Source organism: Salmo trutta, chromosome 15, assembly GCF_901001165.1.
Source record: "Salmo trutta chromosome 15, fSalTru1.1, whole genome shotgun sequence".
NCBI lineage: Eukaryota > Metazoa > Chordata > Actinopteri > Salmoniformes > Salmonidae > Salmo > Salmo trutta.
In genome coordinates, this window is record NC_042971.1 from 20,663,818 (window position 1) to 20,684,801 (window position 20,984).

The 20,984-nt window shown below is 41.9% G+C and overlaps 1 protein-coding gene across 2 annotated transcripts in view; it reads left to right on the plus strand.

Annotated features, from left to right (window-relative positions):
• LOC115148600 (double C2-like domain-containing protein beta) overlaps window positions 1-20,984 on the plus strand; it is a 363,678-nt gene that overhangs the window by 275,560 nt on the left and 67,134 nt on the right. For both annotated transcript variants that reach the window (XM_029690640.1, XM_029690641.1), the window contains 2 exons: window positions 1,968-2,042; window positions 20,517-20,626. In XM_029690640.1, the coding sequence (XP_029546500.1) occupies window positions 1,968-2,042; window positions 20,517-20,626 (185 nt within the window). The remainder of the gene's footprint in view (window positions 1-1,967; window positions 2,043-20,516; window positions 20,627-20,984) is intronic.

The window sequence follows — 20,984 nt, forward strand, 5'->3', positions numbered from 1 at the left end:
ACTTTTCACAACACATTAAGTATGTTCCCTCAGGCCACTACTCTAGTACCACATATCTACAATACAAAATCCATATGTACATGTGTCTAGATTGTCCTATACAGTTCATTCTAATGTAAAAAAAAAAAGCCAGAACACCTCAGCTGATATGAGAGATTAATGTTGATCACCTCCATTGCATTTTTCATACAAAGTTTTCTCTTTGAAAGGTGAAACAAGATACATTTGTATCCATAGAGTCTGATGGCTATTCCCAAAACATATGTGCTAAAGTAAGTTCCCCCTGGACCATTAGATATGACTCAACCTGAAGGACTGGAGGTGATGTGCGTCCTACTTCCTCTGTTCTTATCAAAATGATCAATCCTAGCACACACCACAGAGAGTGGGTTACCTTTTTGAAATGATCATTCTATTTATGTCAACCTGGCGGATCCCATTTGATAAGAAAGCAAAGCCCCAGCATGTTCGAGACTGAGAAAGATGGTTGGGTATTGCAATTTTCTGAGGCCTTGTTTTTATACTCACCTTTTTGACTGCATGCATGCCAATGAGGCATGTTGCATTTGTTATATGGATGGGAGCTAGAAGTCATATCCTATTCTGAGTAATCCGGTACGTTGTGCTTTACAGCACATACAACCAATCTTTTTCAGTTTGTAGAGAAGGAAAGATGACCTACCTATGATATTGCAAACGTACCATTTTGTCTATCAGCTCGTTTTCTTCCACACTTCCACAGCTACCAGTTGCCGTTTAAAGTGACAGTTCACATGTATAAAGGGTTCTCAGTGTTTCTCAACACCATTCAATCAAGCTCTCGCCCTCTCTCTCTAGCCAGGGCTTCATCGATTGGACCTGCAGCACCATGACCATGCCTGTCTGCAATATCATGCCATAGGGCTGAGGAAATCAACTGTTTGAAAATGTGACTTTTGTTTTTGGCTCTGGTTTCATGAACCTGCAACCAAGCAATGTATCAATAATACTGTCACAAAGTAAACAGTCATCTCTCAAGTGAATTATTAATACAGAGTAATAATTTACAACGTGAGATAGGGGATCAAGATCGCACTTAAACAAGCCATAGGCAGGCGATGACATTAAACCAACCTGCAGGACAAGTAATGTTGAGATGTGTCCTTCTGTTGAAATGACCTAGAAGTCAATCTGATTATGACGTCGTATTTATGTCTCCCTTTCTATTCTTCTATCTGGATAAGGGTTTGGCAGATTTTTATCCTCTGATTCATGGAAGGAGACGATCCCATGTATTGTGATTTATCTGCATCCTTTTACTAACGGGGAAAGCTGACGATAGGCACAGAACATCAATCATCTTAACAGAAAAGAGGTGTCGGATGAGGAGCTCATTTATGGCGGATAAGCACATTCTGACAGACAAAGTCATTTTGAGAGGATGATCCCAGTCTGAGCGGAATTATCCTTGTGCTGTTTTCCATACTATGGAAATAGTCCCCACATGAATTCCTAAATTAGCTACCATCTACACCTCTCCTTGTCAGGTTGCAAAGTTGCTTTAGGCTACTTTGTGTGTTTGTTAATTACTTGATTTACTCACACGTAGAGTTCAGTTTCTGTCAACGCATTCTGAAATGTTTTTTGTTTATGGAAAAGCATTCAAGTTATTTTGCCAGCCGTGGAACAGGTCTCACCTCTAGCCTTTCTAATTAGCTGACATAGCTATTGTTATTCTGAGGAGGTTGTGCACATGTCAGAAACAAAAGTCTTTGACTTAAATTGGATGTCAGGCATCCAGCATTGGCCTTGTATGTCTGACATGTTTTAACAAGGTTTTTTTTGTGTGTTGGCTGGTGGATGTGTAGTTTTCATTTTAGTGTAGTCACATTTGGAAATTTTATCATGAAGGTCTATGTTGTGATGCGCTGTCATACTACCTTGTGAACGGCCTCTCTTTCGACACCATCTGTCTGTCTCTCCCACAGGGGCTCAAACCCATGGACCACAACGGGCTCTCGGATCCGTATGTCAAACTGCACCTACTGCCTGGGGCCAGTAAGGTACGTACCTGTCTTATTATACCTCAATCAATCAATCACATTTATTTGTAAAGCCCTTTTTACATCAGCCGATGTGACAAAGTGCTGTACAGAAACCCAGCCTAAAATCCCAAACAGCAAGCAATGCAGCTGTAGAAGCACGGTGGGTAGAAAAAACTCCCTGTCTGTGCCGTGTGTGGATTATAACAGTACATGGCCAAGATGTTCAAACGTTCATAGATTACCAGCAGGGTCAAATAATAATAATCACAGTGGTTGTAGTGGGTGCAACAGGTCAGCACCTCAGGAGTAAATGTCAGTTGGCTTTTCATAGCCGATCGTTCAGAGTTAGAGACAGCAGGTGCGGTAGAGAGAGAGAGTCGAAAACTCTCTGTTATACTCATGTTTAAGGGACACCATGGGAGTTTAGGTCTAACTGTTTACCTCAAATGTTGTGGGATTGCGGCAGGTAGCCTGGTGGTTAAGAGCATTGGGTCAGTAACCAAAAGGTTGCAGGTTTGAATCCCCGAGCCGACTAGGTGAAAAACTCTGTCTATGTCCCCTTGAGCAAGGCACTGAACCCTAATTGCTCCAGGGTCGCCGTCAATAATGGCTGATCCCTGGCTCTCTACCCACTTTCCAAGGGTGTCTCGTGGGACTTTTGATGTGTGTGTCTATAGTACCCCTTGTGGTAAGTGTATTTCCCCCAAAAAGATGACTTCCAAATAATTGCATGTTGAAGAAATAAAGCAAATAATATGTATTATGGATGTTACATTAAATGGACAAGTGTTTTAGAGGAACATAATATGAACAAAAGTCTGAGTTTTTAAGTTTTTAGGTCAAAACATGGATAGCCATTTCGATGGAAAGGCTTTGCTGAACACATAAACAATCATTTTGAAAAGATTTGCATTATTACTTTACAGGGGGAAAAATACCATTATGGATGTTACACCATCTGTTCCGAATGTTACAGTCTGAAATACACATTCAAATCGTAAAGATTTACTGATCTAAAACTATCGTAACACATTTGTTGTTATTTGGTTTTTAAAATGTCAGCAGAAGGCATAGTACCTTGGGATTGTATAATTACAGGTAGCCTGCAGCATACCACCCTGCTTCCCACTGCTGGCTTGCCTCTGCAGCTAAGCCGGGTCAGTCTTGGATGTGAGACCAGATGCTGCTGGAAGTGGTGTTGGAGTTCCAGTAGGGGGCACTCTTCCCCCTTGTCTAAGGAGATCCCAATGCCCTGGGGCAGTGAAGGGGACATTGCCCTGTGTAGGGTGCCATCTTTCAGATGGGACGTTAAAATGGGTGTCCTGAGTCTCTGTGGTCACTAAAGATCCCATGGCACTTATTATAAGAGTAAGAATAGGGGTGTTAACCCCAGTGTCCTGGCTAAACTCTCAATCAGGCCATCACACCGTCATGGCCACATTCTCAGCTTCCAATTGGCTCATTCAGATATGATACATCTGTTATGGATTTCATGGGTATCATAACGCTGAACAAAGATGCTCAAGAGCACCGACGGTATTACACATGATCTTCTGTTGAGATAAGTCCATGTTCAAGCCCGTCTGTGTTGTCGTTCCAGTGATATGACACAGTTCAAAATGAATGGGAAAGATAAGCACCATATAATTTCCAGATTTACAGTACTTTTATCTTTTCCGTTCACTCGAGGCGCATAGGTGATGTAGATTTATCTTGACATTAGGCTACTTTTGAAAACATCTGATAAACTTTGATTTTGGTGTAATGTCCCTTTAATAATCTAAACACAGTGATGCATTAATGCATATGCTGTCATATCAGATGGTGTCATGTCTGATTATTGGAAATTAACAGACACTATCATGCCCCGTTATAGAAGCTATGGATATATAGTTAACTGCCAAAATAAAGGAAACACCAACATAAAATGTTTCAATAGGGTGCTGGGCCACCACGAGCCGCCAGAACAGCTTCAATGCGCCTTGGCATAGATTCTACAAGTGTCTGGAGGGATGCAAAACCATTCTTCCAAGATAAATCCCATCATTTGGTGTTTTATTGATGGTGGTGGCAAACTTTGTCTCAGGTGCCGATAATAAATTACCAGCTCCCAACCACGAAGGACTGTCGTCTAGTCGTATTGTAATTCTTGTGCCACCTTGGTCTCCGTGGGCTAGCCTTCTCTTGTGCCAACACTCCACTTAGCAGCTGCCAGTAAGGGTTTTCTAAATCAGTTAGGCTGTCCCCAACTGTTCAGACACCTTGACCTCCGAGTGGACTCTCCATCAGACCATTATTAGGTAATTGATTGGGCTTGAACGTCAAGCATATGGGCGCTGTTTCATTTGGGGGCCTGAAATTACACCACAAACATGGCAGCTGTGACTAGCTGCAGATGTTCCTCACTACTTGTTAAAGGCGGCCATCAAGTGGTCCAGACAGAGAGACATGCCGCCAGAGAATTTCCCCCAGAATAACATTTGCTTGTGTCTGAGTTTGGTTTAGCGGTAAAATGCAGCCCACTCCGGACTGTTGAGAAAACTGGGTTAATAATTTAAATCCCTGCGTTGACCTCCTCAGCTCACGATGTCTGTACACCTCTCATCAGTCTCCCCTTTACTTAATAACTATATCCATCCCAATAAAAGGATTACGTTACATACAGAGTGGAATTCACTTCCCTTTTTTATCAAAACTTAAACTTTGCCTCAGCAATGGTGTCCAACTCTGGTCCCAGAGACCGCTTGATAGACACGGTACTCTGGTTGTTTGTGTGGGGTTTCAGATATGAATCAGCTGCTGATTGAGAGGAAACCAATCAGCATGCACTTTGTTCTCCAGAACATTAATATGCGACGACTCAGCACCAAATAATCATGCCGGTTAACCGATTAAATGCAACAGACATTGTTCTTCACTGCCCATTACTCACTACCACACACAATATCAGCTTGCTGTTTTGTTCAACTCTACACTGTTCCCTAGCAGAATGTGTGGGCTCGTGAAGTCCACCACAGAGCAATGTGCTTCTCCAATCAATAAAGTGGAGGGAAGTGTCGCATAGTGGGAGGAGTTGTTCCAGAACTTTCTATAAAGAGCACAATACGATGTAAAAGCTATATAGCATCTTCCTGACAACTCAACATATAAGCAATGTTGTTTTTTTAAAGGGTTTACCATTTGAGATTTATTGAAATTGTTATATTGCATATATGGTTTTTGGTGTTTGCCTTAAGCACTTATGCATTCATGCATTGCATTTAAAAAAATGGAAGGTGCTGTTACAGTATGGTATGGTGTTTATGTTGTGCACTTAGACACATTTTTATATAAGCATTTCGAGTATTGATACAAATGTACTGCATGTATGTGACAGCTCTTTGTACGTGCATGTCAGATAAAAGGTTAGTGATGAAAGGGAAAGAGGCATACAGAACTCTCCATTTTAATTAAATATCCAACCTCACTCTTATCACAAATGATTCGTGACCAGAGGCTGATGCTGCAGATGCAGACATAGATATAGAACACAGAGATACTTCCTCTTGACAAGAGATGTAATGGCTTATGTATAGCCATTGAAGGTGTGATTCATCACTGTAGAATTCTATTCTTACTGTTCCATCCTGCATCGACCCCGTCAGCAGCCATACAATGGCACTACTTTGCAGATTGTAGTGATAATCAAAGTCATGTATACTAAATATGTACACTACATATGTGCTTGTCTTACCTACCTTAGTTGAATGCACTGATTGTAAGTTGCTGGTGATAACTAGCTAATACAATCAGCATGCAGTGATTGCTATTGGTATATTTGTTTAATTTGATGAATAGTCAAGGCACTGGTAGGCAGACAGGTTGATATATTGCTGGCTATTGTTCATGATTAAATGTGTCTCTCACATCATATGGTGATCAGTTATCTCCACAGGCTTTGTTTTTCATCTGGCGCTAAGGAGGTGCAAGTGTCAAACACACCTTAGTTTGCAATTTCGTCATGTAAATACTGGCATTTTCCCACCCTAACGCTAGGTTTGGCAATTTACCTGTCTAACATCAGCTCACTTGCGCTGAGGTGGGAGGGGTGGCAATATTTGAGGTGTCCTTAAAAACAAGCGCAAAAGTGACAATTTCATTTTTAAGACCCATAAAAAGCAGGTCTCAACGGTAACTCAGTTGATAACGGCATGGATTTTGAGAGGGTATGTGCGGCCTATCTAGCCATGACACACAGTGCCCATGCATGGAACGAGAGATGTGCCTTTTGTGCTGGTGAATCTTGTATTTAGAAACATAAAAAAATAAGATTTGTTTCCCATCATGTCATTTTAATTTGACTAAAAACCAAGCATAGCCTCCCCTTAATCAAGGCTGATTTAGCAGCATCGCATTGGTGCATCTTTTTATCCTGGCCATTAGCCAAGTAAGTAGCCTATGAATAAAGGGTTTACTGAGATTACTTTGAGATATTTTGGATGTTTTTGCCCTCATGCCTTTTCATTATTCACAATTCACACACCTGCCTACTTCATTTTGCTTGTTCAAGTAGGCTATCCATCTCCATTTTCAAAGAGCGCCCCTCATCCGATTACCAAAGACACGATACTCCAAACTATTCAGTCCTCCTATGATGCCATATCAACTGCAGAGATATATATTTTTCATCTGCCTCGCACAAAGGCAACAATACAATTGACAGGATGTTTATAATGTTATGCGTAAAGACATTTAGGACTATGTGTGCACCCAGTGCCATGGAACGAGAGAAGTGATTTATGATATCATGCTTCTAAGCCCATCCTACAATATTTAGAAATATTGTTGTTGTTTTAAACAGATTGCTTGTTTTCCATTTCATATGATAAAAAACCAAGCCCTCCATAGGCTACCCTTACCCTGGGCCTAGGCTACTATAATGAAGTCTGGTTTAACAGCAATGCATTTTTATCCTGGCCTTGCAAAGTAGCCTATCCATAAAAGGTGTTTAAATGGTCAATTCGTCAGAGTGCCTTGAATTTAAAATATACTGCACATCCTAAAACACACACACGAATGCTTGTTCAAGTATCCACACTCTAAAACATAAGAGTGCATCCCTCCAAAGAGCGCCTCTCATCCGGTTACCAAAGACGTGCTCGTCCAAACGTATTTAAATTATTCAGTCCTATAAGGCAGTATCAACGTTAGGCTATATTTTGGCCGTCAACACTACACACATAGGCTATTGAAAAAACAGTGCATATTAAAAAAATGTCTGTTGCTATTACTCGTTATTGTGGCCTATGCTATTTAATAAATGGTAGTCTCAACCCACAATCAACCAGGAGGAGAATATTCCTTGCCCCCAACCGAATATGGACTTGATGACAACACAAAGACCGTCAATAACCTACAGAACAGAACAAATACAGCATTAAGCCATGGAACGAGTTGATTGGCCAGTGAGTGGCCAAGCCCTTGTCGGTCAATTTCTTCAACAAATGATCAGGTCTATATAATTATCAAACATTCATTAGTAATGGAAAAGAAACACAGACTCTTTGTTTAAGTATTAAAATTATCCTTTAGTAATACAATTGTAGGCAGAAGTTGGTACAGAGTACAGTACATGATGGCTCTCCCCAGGTTCTGCAAAATGTCTAAGACATCCTGTAACTCATGTAGCCTCTCCCAGTCCTCCTGGTGTGAGTTTCCCTGGCAACAACATTTTAATAAATCTAACCTCCCCCTGACAGCAGCAACCATCTTATCAGCAATTGAAAGCTCAGAAGTGGGTTTGACCGAAACTTGAAGTATAGGGTCATAACAAGGTGAACGTGTCCAAGCATCTTCTGACAGGTGGCTGTTTTCATCAGGCCTGCGGCAGCCTTGTGTTCTCAGAAAACCAGTCATATTCTCAGAACCTCAGATAGCCAGGTGGGGCCCAGACAGGAGGAGTATGTATGAACGTAGGCGGTTTTCACCTTCTGATAATGTCTGAAGGGCACAATACTCAAAACAGGTGTTAATACACACACAGAGGTCTCCTAGAAGATGCGACCTTACAGTTTATAATAATGCAATGTATTAACCCTTTTAAAGGTATGAGCCCTTGGTTTAACCCTCTTCATTTCCCCCTTTGAGGCCACTAGGCCTCAACAAAGCGAAGTAACTCAAGCATAGTGATTATAAGAATCATCCATTAAAGGTGCATTAGATTGCAAGCAATCCTCAGGAGATTGAGGATAGAAATAAGGGTCTGGGAGATGAGGAACATGAAGCATAAACATGCCTGGCATAGCCTTATGAAGTACACATTTGCCAGCTGCACAGAATGCACAAATGCAAATTAACAAAACGATCAGTGGGAGCAGTAATGGAACCAAAATGGACAACAACTTAAATCCAAAATGTCCTTGTACATCTTTCAACCACCCAAACGGGAACCAGGAGTCTTCTCCTGTGGGGGTGTAGGTAGGGAGTCAGGGAGAAGCATAATACATTCAGTGGGGGAAATAGAATTTAGGGCCCTGCATTATCCACCCTCCTTAGCCAGAATGTAGTCTAATGCCAGGCTATGCCTGGCTGTAACAGCTTTAAGATTCGGAACATCAGTAGAAAGAAGGGCAAAACCAGCAATGGTCAAATTCATAGGTGATGGTGATGTTGTTAATCCAATCACCTACGACAATTGATCCAAACAACTCACTCGGACTCTGAGGGTTTTTTAAAACGACTACAAACGAACCACTAGGCGTGGCTTGTCGGCTCAGGTTCTGGACCATTTTTACCCATTGGTTACTGGTTTTTAATTGACTCCCTTGAATCTCTATTCCCTCCAACAGAGGCTGCTGGTGGATGATAAGAAGTATCCAAAACATGTACCTCAAAGGTTTAGCCCAAGTTTTGTTTTTAACAATGTGTCCATAGCGGTCATGTGTATCAACATCTGGGTCTGGGTGTGCACTCTTATCTGTTATGATGGTTGGGATGTCTTCTGGCAGTGTGATAGGTGGTGCCACCCCTGGTGCTTCTGGACCTTCACTGCTCTGGGTGTTGCTGCGATGACCTGGTATGGACCCATCCATCTTGGGTGGTTCCACTTCCTTTTGTGGACCTTCAGCTTGATCCATTCTCCAACGTCAACAGGCAGGCTGTCTGGGTCACCCTGTTCTGGAACTTCTTGGGCCTTCCTGTATGGGGAATACAAAGACCTAACAGCATGGGTTAGTTCCTTCATATATTTGCTCAAATCATCATCCAGTGCAGTCAGGTCAGTCAGTTTTGGAGTCATTGGTCTGTGTAAAGGGACGTTCATTGGACGGCCAGTTAAGAGCTCATGTGGGCTAAGCCCTGTTCCGCGGTTTATACTATTGCGCATTTTCATCAGGACTAAGGGGAGACACTCTACCCACGACTTCCCTGTGAAGTGGCATGCTTTGGCAAGCCCTCCCTTTATGGTTTTATTAGCCCTCTCAGTAATCCCATTACTTTATGGGTGGTAGATACAAACAAACTTCTGATCTATCCCCAATTGGGCAGCCACCTGTGCAACCACATCTCCTGTGAAATGGGTGCCATTTTCTGCGGAAAGAAATTTGGTATACCAAATTTAGGGATAATTTCCCTTACCAGAAGTTTTGCTACCGTTTTAGCATCACATTGAACAGTTGCTTCAACCCACCTGGTAAAGCGGTCAATTATTACCAGGCAGTATCTCTTTCTTTCCTTTCTTTCAGCAATGTCTATGAAATCCATAGTTAAATGGGTGAACGGACCGGCCGGCGCTGGAAATTTCCCTGGTTTCCAGACAAAACCAGGTGTCAGATATTAGTCTTAACATCTCCCCCCTTGGGGTGGGCCACCCGACACACATTGGAGACGAGAGGCAGAGGCAGAGCTGGTTTGCCAGAGAGTGATTGCCTCCACAGGCCATCAGGGCCTCTGGAGCAGCCTCTAGACTCCCACAAAGGGTAATTAAGTGCATACGCAGCCTGGTGTTGGTCCAGATCAGTGATTTCAGGCATACACGGGGAGGCAAGCAGAACCGCATGAGTATGGCAGCTGGAAGCAGCATTCTTAGCAGCAGCATCAGCAGCTGCATTACCCAAACTAATGCTATCAGTGTTGCCTGTGTGGGCAAGGACCTTAAGAATAGCCAATTCAGCTGGAAGCAACATGGCCTCCAGCAGGGCTTCTATCTGTAAACGGTGTTTAATAGGGGTACCAGACGCGTTAACAAAGTCCCTGCCTTTTCAAACCCTTATCCAAGACAGGGAAATGCCAATGGTGTATACAGAGTCAGAATAAATGTTAACCTTCAAACAACTACCATATTTACATGCTTCAGTAAGTGCTAGAAGCTCAGCTTGTTGGGCAGAGCAATGTTCTGGCAAAGGCGGTTCAATCAATTATGTCCTATCTAATGAAACTATACCAAACCCTGCATGTTTCCTACCAGTCTCCCTATCAATAAAGGCAGAGCCGTCAACAAAGAGAGTAACATCAGGGAGCTCAAGAGGTTCATTATAAAGGTCAGGCCTGGCCTTAGAATCATATTGGACTTGATCAGGACAGTAGTGTGGTTCTCCATTTTCCAGAGACACTTTTAACAACAGAGCATCGTTGAATCGTAAGGTGAGGCTGTTATGATTGGTTCTGTGGTACCATCTGGAAATATATACAGGTGACACTGGAGTAGGGGGTTAAGGGCATCCCTATTGTTGATTATTCTGCGGTGGGAACCACGTCTGGTTTATCGCAGGAGGCTGTTGGGGCCATCCATATTGTCGACCATTCATTGGTTGAGTCTGGGAAAAGGTAGGTTGAGGCTGTCCAGTGTAGGCTGGTCTTCCACCTCTACCACCTTGGAAGTTCCCTCTGCCAGCATTCCCTCTCCATTGACCTCTCCCACTCTGCTGCCAGGGTTGCTGCTGCTGCTGTGACGGCACATGTTTCTCATATGGCCTGCCACACCGCTGTACCAGCACACCAACGGTAGTCTCAGTGGTGGTAGGTATGGTTGTGGGTTCCCATATGGTTGAGGAGGGAACTGAGTAGCAGGTGCTTGGGTAAACTGTGGAGCAGGTGGTGGAGGAGGCTGCTGTTGTAGGGCAGCTGGGGTTACAGCCACCATTAGATTATTGGTTTTTCCTTTGTCCAGTTGGGCTAGTTGGGCTTTCTTGAGTTGTGTGTCAAGGCCAGTCTTCCTTGCTTTTTCTTCAGTCCTCATCTTTTTCCAGGCTCTGCAGTGATGCGGGGAAATTGTTTCGCTGATGTTTCCAAGTCCCTAAAACTCCATGGTTTGTAATCATAGTACGGTTGTCTTGTACCTGAGGTCTTTATCTCCAGAGGGTAGGTTCCCACAGGAAAGTCATCACCACGCTGTGTCTTCATCCATTCAGTCCTTTTCATCGCCAGTCTCTGAGATGTCCGGGGCTGCATGTTTTTAAATTCACCCTGTAACGTTGCAATGTCACTTTCCACCTGGTGTGACAGGCGCCTGAGTTCGTCCCTCGAGCGATCCAGTTGTTGCTTCATACACTCATACACTGTGAACCGGCAACGCACGCTTGAGCGTCCTCTTCATTATCAGCATCAAATTCGTTTTTTCTCAATAGTTCACGTTCTTCCTCCTCTCCCCTCCTTTCTTTCCACTGTCTCCTATATTGTTCACTTCTTGCTCTTTCTTCACTTACCGCTCTCTCTCGTTTTACCTCTTCTCTTTTCTTCCTTAGTTAAGTTACTTCCACTTATCCTTTTGTCTCTGTCTTCATCATTGCAATGTCTTCTGATTTTGTCAACAGATGTATCAATTTCTCTCTGCACCTTCTTTTCTTGAGCTGCCATGAGTTCCTTTGCATGGTAACTCTAGGGTAGAGGTGTTGATTGTGTCCTGGCATCATGCCATATATCTCCTAGTTCTTGATACATTCTACCTGGTGCCGGTGGTGGAAAAGAATTATCGCCTTGAGCTACTAGTTTGTTTGGGAGTAGTGGATAAATTCCTTTAAACCTATCTCTGCAGTAGGGAGGGGGCGGTGGAGCATATGGTGGAGTGCTGCATTTTAGCGGAAACTTGTCTGTCTTGACGGAGGCAGGGTCTTTAATCTTTGTCAATTCCTTTTTCAAACAGGTAGCTTTCTGTTGAGTCCAGAATAGGTTACCCTCAGTTTTTAACCTCGACAAAGCAGTCACCGAAAACAGGGTGGATTTTTATTTCTTTCCCTTGGTCTTATTTTCCTGTCTTCTTTTCACATTGTCCTGCACATGTTGATATTTGGTTTTATTAAATGGCCCGTCCGTAAGCCATCTATATTCAGGGAAGTTAGGAACCAATATAAACAGGCAGTTTGGAAAGCAAAGGCTAGCTTTTTCAAACAGACATTTGATCCTGTAGCACAAACTCCAAAAGGTTCTGGGACACTGTAAAGTCCATGGAGAATAAGAGCACCTCCTCCCAGCTGCCCACGCACTGTCACCACCGATAAATCCACGATAATTGAGAATTTCAATAAGAATATTTCTACGGCTGGCCATGCTTTCCACCTGGCTACCCCTACCCCGGTCAACAGCCCTGCACCCTCCACAGCAACTTGTCCAAGCCTCCCCCATTTCTCCTTCACACAAATCCAGACAGCTGATGTTCTGAAAGAGCTGCAAAATCTTGACCCCTACAAATCAGCCGGGCTTGACAATCTGGACCCTCTCTTTCAAAAATGATCAGCCGGAATTGTTGCAACCCCTATTACTAGCCTGTTCAACCTCTCTTTGGTATCGTCTGAGATCCCCAAAGATTGGAAAGCAGCTGCTGTCATCCCCTCCTCAAAGGAGGAGACACTCTAGACCCAAACTGCTACAGACCTATATCTATCCTACCCTGCCTTTCTAAGGTCTTCGAAAGCCAAATTAACAAACAGATCACCGACCATTGCGAATCCCACCGTACCTTCTCCGCTATGCAATCTGGTTTCCGAGCTGGTCATGGGTTCACCTCAGCCACGCTCAAGGTCCTAAACGATATCGTAACCGCCATCGATAAGAGACAATACTGTGCAGCTGTATTCATCAACCTGGCCAAGGCTTTCGACTCTGTCAATCACCACATTCTTATTGGCAGACTCAACAGCCTTGGTTTCTCAAATGACTGCCTCGTCTGGTTCACCAACTACATCTCAGATAGAGTTCAGTGTGTCAAATCGGAGGGCCTGTTGTCCGGACCTCTGGTAGTCTCTATGGGGGCGCCACAGGGTTAAATTCTCGGGCTGACTCTTTTCTCTGTATACATCAATGATGTCACTCTTGCTGCTGGTGATTCTCTGATCCATCTCTACGCAGATGACACCATTTTGTATACTTCTGGCCCTTCTTTGGACACTGTGTTAACTAACCTCCAGACGAGCTTCAATGCCATACAACTCTCCTTCCGTGGCCTCCAACTGCTCTTAAATGCAAGTAAAACTAAATGCATGCTCTTCAACCGATCGCTGCCCACACCTGCCCGCCCATCCAACATCACTACTCTGGACAGTTCTGACTTAGAATATGTGGACAACTACAAATACCTAGGTGTCTGGTTAGACTGTAAACTCTCCTTCGACTCACATTAAGCATCTCCAATCCAAAATTTGAATCAGCTTCCATTTTCTCAATCAAAGCATCCTTCACTCATGCTGCCAAACATACCCTGGTAAAACTGACTATCCTGCCGATTCTTGACTTCGGCGATGTCATTTACAAAATAGCCCCCAACACTCTACTCAGCAAATTGGATACAGTCTATCACAGTGCCATCCATTTTGTCACCAAAGCCCCATATACTACCCACCACTGCGACCTGTATGCTCCCGTTGGCTGGCCCTCGCTTCATATTCGTTGCCAAACCCACTGGCTCCAGGTCATCTATAAGTCTTTGCTAGGTAAACCCCGCATTATCTCAGCTCACTGGTCACCATAGCAGCACCCACCCGTAGCACACGCTCCAACAGGTATATCTCACTGGTCACCCCCAAAGCCAATTCCTCCATTGGCCGCCTTTCCTTCCAGTTCTCTGCTGCCAATGACTGGAACGAACTGCAACAATCACTGAAGCTGGAGACTCATATCTCCCTCACTAACTTTAAGCACCAGCTGTCAGAGCAGCTCACAGATCACTGCACCTGTACATAGCCCATCTGTAAATAGCCCATCCAACTGCCTCATCCCCCATACTGTTATTTATTTTATTTATTTTGCTCCTTTGCACCCCAGTATCTCTACTTGCACACTCATCTTCTGCACATCTATCACTCCAGTGTTTAATTGCTATATTGTAATTTTTTCGCCAATATGGCCTATTTATTCCCTTACCTCCCTTATCCTACCTCATTTGTACACACTGTATATATACTTTTTCTATTGTATTATTGACTGCATGTTTGTTTATTCCATGTGTAACTCTGTGTTGTTTGTGTCGCACTGCTTTGCTTTATCTTGGCCAGGTCGCAGTTGTAAATGAGAACTTGTTCTCAACTAGCCTACCTGGTTAAATAAAGGTGAAATAAAAAAATGTGTTTAAAAACATTCAGTGGCATGCTTAGTCCAATCATGCATTTTCATGAAAACCCAGGTTAAGTCCTTTTCCATAGTGAGGTATTTCCTAATTAAAAACTGTAGAGGGGTGGCGGGTTTCATTGCGACCGGCCCCATAGACAACGCTGCCATATCTCAAAATGTTTATTTTTATTTATTTATTATTCATTTTTTTATACATTTTATTTTTAAATTAGGCTCTACGTGTAATGTGAATACAGATAAATGAATGCAAAATAACCCTATATGTGTATAGTCTCTCCCTTAACTCGCATAAGTTAATTTAAAACAGGGTGATAAGTAAATTATAACTGAATACCATGTAATGTATGGGTGGTGTAAAATAATCTTTCTCTATGGAGCAACCACAAAATAGTAAAGGGTTCAAGATGACTTATAACTGATATAAACTTATCTCTGTGATAATATTCTCCTTCCAAGGGAGAAACTATTACTTCAAAACTATTTCTTTTTAAAGTAACATGGGTCCGTAACACACGGTCAGGTGTATTCCCTAATACAGTAGTGGTGTATGCTTTAAGGTTTATTCCCCCACAGGCAACTCTTAGAGCATCTCATCCAAATGTCCACTCAGTTAATTCTATTACACAGGCATTATATTGTTTATAACTAACTCCTGATTTAACCTCTATGGGCTAGGTGGGACGCACCCCTGGTACACCCTATCAACAGCAGGTGAAATATCAAGGGTGCCAAATTTGAAAACAATTAAATATCATAATTCAAATTTCTCAAACATACAACTATCTTACACCCTTTGAAAGATAAACATCTCCTTAATCTAACCACGTTGTCCGATTTCAAAAAGGCTTTACGGCGAAAGCATAAAGTTAGATTATGTTAGGACAGTACATTGAAAATAGCTGTGTGTAATGATTTGTCAATGCAAAGACAGACGTCACCAAAAGCAGAAAACCAGCTAAAATGATGCACTAACCTTTGACAATCTTCATCAGATGACACTCCTAGGACATTATGTTAGACAATACATGCATTTTTTGTTCTATCAAGTTCATATTTATATCCAAAAACAGCGTTTTACTATGGCGTTGATGTTGAGGAAATATTTTCCCTCCAATACCGCCAGTCAATCAGCACAACAAATTAAATAATTACTATTCGAAAACATTGGTAAAATATTATATTGTCATTCAAAGAATTATAGATTAACATCTCGTGAACGAAACCGCATTGCCAGATTTAAAAATAACCTTACTGGGAAATCACACTTGGCAATAATCTGAGCACTGCGCCCAGAAAAATAGGCTTTGCGATACAGACTAGGCGCCATCTTGGAGTCATCTAAAATCAAAAATACTATGTAAATAATCCCTTACCTTTGATTATCTTCATCAGAAGGCACTTCCAGGCATCCCAGGTCCATAAAAAATGTAGTTTTGTTTGAAAAAGCTCATAATTTATGTCCAAAAAGCTCTGTGTTGTTAGCGCGTCCTGTAGGCTACTCAAAAACATGAACAACGCCCGCCGGACTTGTCTTCATCAAAGAGGGAAAAAAAATATTTACGTTTGTTCAAACATGTCAAACGTTGTATAGCATAAATCATTAGGGCCTTTTTCAATCAGAACTTCAATAATATTCAAGGCGGACGATTGCATTCTCTTTTAAAACGTATTGGAACGAGAGTACCCAAACATGCACTCGCGCGCCAGAGCAGTATCGGCCATCCGCTTATGACCAACGTTCCAAGTCTCTTGTTCGGTCAGTTTTCACAGTAGAAGACTCAAACCACTTTGTAAAGACTGGTGACATCTAGTGGATGGCGTAGGAAGTGCTCAATGATTAATACGTCCCTGTGTGTTTCAATGGCATAGGCTTAAAAGTAATTCAACACATCAGATACACACTTCCTGTTAGAAATTGTCTCAGGGTTTTGACTGCCATATGAGTTCTTTTATACTTACAGACACCATTCAAACAGTTTTAGAAAATTCAGAGTGTTTTCTATCCAAATATGTTAATAACATGCATATCCTAGCTTCTGAGTTGGTGTAGGAGGCAGTTAAAAATGGGCACATATTCTTTTCAAAATTTTCAATACTGCCCCCTATCCCCAACAGGTTTTAATGTCCCACCATCCAGTCGTACCACACAGAAGACATGATACATAGAAATTTACAAAATACATAGAACAATTACAGAATACCTTATCGGAAAAATATTCAAACACTTAACTCTATCACAACAATCAGCGTTTATACTTGGAATTTGTCCTATCACCAAGTGTCACCACAATAATCTCAACAATCGGCGTTTATACTTGGAATTTCGCCCTAAGTCCTATCACCAAGTCTCATAATCATAAACATGTAACCCAGGAATGTATAACCTATTCCCATCTAGGTGGTCTGTGCTTCCTCCCACAGGTTGTGTAACAATAATTTCACACTTTCAATTATTCCACTATTACAAAGAAATGTAGGTTCGTATACATTTGACAGCGAGGCGACACTTACTTGCCAACCATAACGTGCTATAACAAATTACAGACTTTAGATATAACAGGCGTTTTCTTACCTTATAATTTTATTGCGCTTGCATGTGGATCAATGGTCAGTCCAGCGAAGTGGTCACTCGCTCCTGGCAAGCTCACCAAAATATTGGTCAATTTCTTCAACAAATGATCAGGTCTGTATAATTATCAAACATACATTAGTAATGGAAAGGAAACACAGACTCTTTGTTTTAAGTATTACAATTATTCTTTAGTAATACAATTGTAGGCAGACGTTGGTACAGAGTACAGTATATGGTTCTGCAAAATGTCTAAGACATCCTTTAACTCATAGCCTCTCCCAGTCCTCCTGGCGTGAGTTTCCCTGGCAACATAATTTTAATAAATCTAACCTCCCCCTGACAACAGCAACCATCTTATCAGCAATTGAAAGCTCAGAAGTGGGTTTGACCGAAACTTGACCTTTCATCACAAGTATAGGGTCATAACAAGGTGAACGTGTCCAAGCATCTTCTGACAGGTGGCTGTTTTCATCAGGCCTGCGGCAGCCTTGTGTTCTCAGAAAACCAGTCGTATTCTCAGAACCTCAGATAGCCAGGTGGGGCCCAGACAGGAGGAGTATGTATGAACGTAGGCGGTTTTCACCTTCTGATAATGTCTGAAGGGCACAACACTCAAAACAGGTGTTAATACACACACAGAGGTCTCCTAGAAGAGGACACACAGTTTATCATAACACAATTTATTAACTCTTTAAAAGGTATGTTGCCTTGGTTTAACCCTCATCACACCTACAACTTGTTTACTCATCAAAACCCAGCCCTTTTGCACCACTGTAAGCTATTACACTCATAATTTGGGCTATGAAAATAGCTACAATATTTCTGACACCATCCAGAACTATAGCATTATTTACCATTGCGTTAGGTTTGTTAAAATAGAGCCCAACATGTCAGCCTCTAACGAACGATGCACAGCCACTATCTTTATAGAGCGAAAACAAAGCACCACAGCACCGTGATAGACAAATACAACAGGGGATGTTATTGTTCAAACTTTTTTTTATCAAACCCACTGGAATTAATAATTGCTTACTTACAGTGCCTTCAGAAAGAATTCATACCCTTTGACTTATTCCACATTTGTTGGGTTATAGCCTGAATTCAAAATGGATTAAATATATTTTTTTCTCACCGTCTGTCACGTCCTGACCTTAGAAAGCTGTTATTTTCTATGGTAGAGTAGGTCAGGGCATGACAGGGCGGTTTTCTAGTTTCGTTTTCTATGTTGTCGGGTTCTAGTTTTGTATTTCTATGTTGGGTTTTGTTTGGGATGATCTCCAATTAGAGGCAGCTGGTCCTCGTTGTCTCTAATTGGAGATCATACTTAAGTAGTTTTTTTTCCCACCTGGGTTTGTGGGAGATTGTTTCTGAGTTTGTGTATGTTTCTACTCTGCATCACGGTTTGTTGTTTTTATTTTGTTCAGTTTATTGTGTATGTATTGCAAAGTTTCACAGTGAAAATAAAATGTGGAACGACACACACGCTGCACTTTGGTCCGCTCCTTCCTACGACAACCGTGACACCGTCTGTATTTTTTTTCTCACACACAATACTCAATAATGACAGTGAAGACATGTTTTTAGAAATTGTTGCTAATTAATTGACAATGAAATACAGAATTATCTCTTTTGCATAAGTATTCACAGCCCTGAGTCAATATTTTGTAAAGGCACCTTTCGAGGTGATTATAAGTCTCTAAGAGTTTTGCACACCAGGATTGTACAATGTTTGCCCATTTTATTATTTTTTAAATGTTACATTTTTTATTTTATTAATTTATTTCACCTTTATTTAACCAGGTAAGCTAGTTGAGAACAAGTTCAACAAGTTTATTTTTAATCATTGCTAGACAGCCATGTTCAAGTCTTGCCATAGATTTTCAAGCCGATTTAAGTCAAAGCTGTATTTAAGTCGCTCAGGAACATCCAATGTCCTCTTGTTAAGCAACTCCAGTGTAGATTTGGCCTTGTCTTTTAGGTTATTGTCCTGCTGAACGGTGCATTCGTCTCCCAGTGTCTGTTGGAAAGCAGACTGAACTAGGTTTTCCTCTAGGATTTTGTCTTTGTTTATCGCTGTATTTTGTTTATTTGTATTCTAAAAAACTCACTAGTCCTTGCCAGTGACAAGCATACCCATAACATGATGCAGCCACCATCATGCTTCAAAATATAAAGAGTGGTACTCAGTGATGTGTTGGATTTGCCCCAAACATAACTCTTTGTATACAGAACAAAAAGTGTATTTTCTTTGCCAATTTCTTTGCAGTATTACATAAGTGCCTTTTTGCAAACAGGGTGGATGATTTGGAATGTTTTTTTTTCTGTACAGGCTTCCTTCTTTTCACTGTAATTTAGGTTAGTATGGTGTAGGAACTACAATGTTGTTGTTCCATACTCAGTTTTCTCATATCAAAACCATTCAACTCTGTAACTGCCTCAAGGTGAAATCCCTGAGCAGTTTCCTTCCTCTCCGGCAACTGAGTTAGGAAGGACGCCTGTATCTTTGTAGTGACTTGGTGTATTGATACACCATCCAAAACCTAATTAGTAACCACCATGCTCAAAGGGATATTCAGCTACAGCTTTTTAATTTTTACATATCTACCAATCGGTGACATTTGTGAGGCATTGAAAATCCTCTCTGGTCTTTATGGTTGAATCTGTGCTTGAAATTCACTACTTGATTAAGAAACCTTACAGATAATTGTATTTGTGGGCTACAGAGATGGGATAGTCATTCAAAAATCATGTTAACCACTATTACTGAACACAGAATATGCAACTTCTTTCTGAAGGCACTCTATTAAGCTCCCAGCATTCGTTGATATGCCTATTGTTTTGTTTAATTGCAATCTGGCATTTGCATTCTAGGTCTTCGAAATGCACAGCTTTGTCCTTATGTGTCGCTACTGTTGGATTCTGGTGTTGACAAAATCACCCGAGAATCGAGAACGTGTCCTCTATTCTCTGGTGATTTCGTCACCATCGTGCACAGGGAAGTTGTTCACACCTCTAGGTTAACCTGAAAAGAGACTGATATAGATAAGATGAGATGAGACGAGAATCATTTCAATCATTTACATCTGAATTACAGATTAGAACCTGGTGGGGGAGATGGTTGAGGAGAAGACATAGTAGGAAGGGTGGGACTTGGGGATTTAACCCTTGTCTCTGTAGACATATGTTATGTGTTAGAGCCCGGAGCTCTGCACAGAAGACACAAGGTCTGTAAACTGATAATGACTTCTGTTGCGCCCTATGTGTCATGGTCAGCCTGTGATGGAGTGGAGGGCAAAGGTCAATACCTAATCCAAATTTGTATTTTGATATCTTTCTTGCTTGCTCTCTCTCTCTCTCTCTCTCTCACTCTCTCTCTCTGTCAGGCCAATAAACTTCGCACCAAGACCCTGCGCAACACCCTCAACCCTGTCTGGAGTGAGACCTTGACCTACTACGGCATCACCGATGAGGATATGGTCCGCAAAACACTCAGGTAACCTTCTCCCTCCATCACCTAATTTGAAAAAGAGCGACACCAACTGGAGGTGGTCTTGAAAGAGGAGCGTATAATGGCATTACAGGCTAATGACTTTGTAATAGCAATGCTAATAGTGCTATGCTAGCAGTGGTACACAGCAGTAGTACACAGTGCAATGGCAGGCTAATAGAAGTATCACAACATAGGCTAGCAGTTATAGCAGTAAGGAATTAGAAGGGCTATAGTCCAAGTTGGTATTAGATAGAACGTTGAGGCCCTGCCCGCCTTTGGAGAAAACAACCTGTGGTTACCTAGGTTACCCCATTGGCTCACAGCAAAAACTTTTTTTCAAATGCAATTTTCTTGTCTGTCT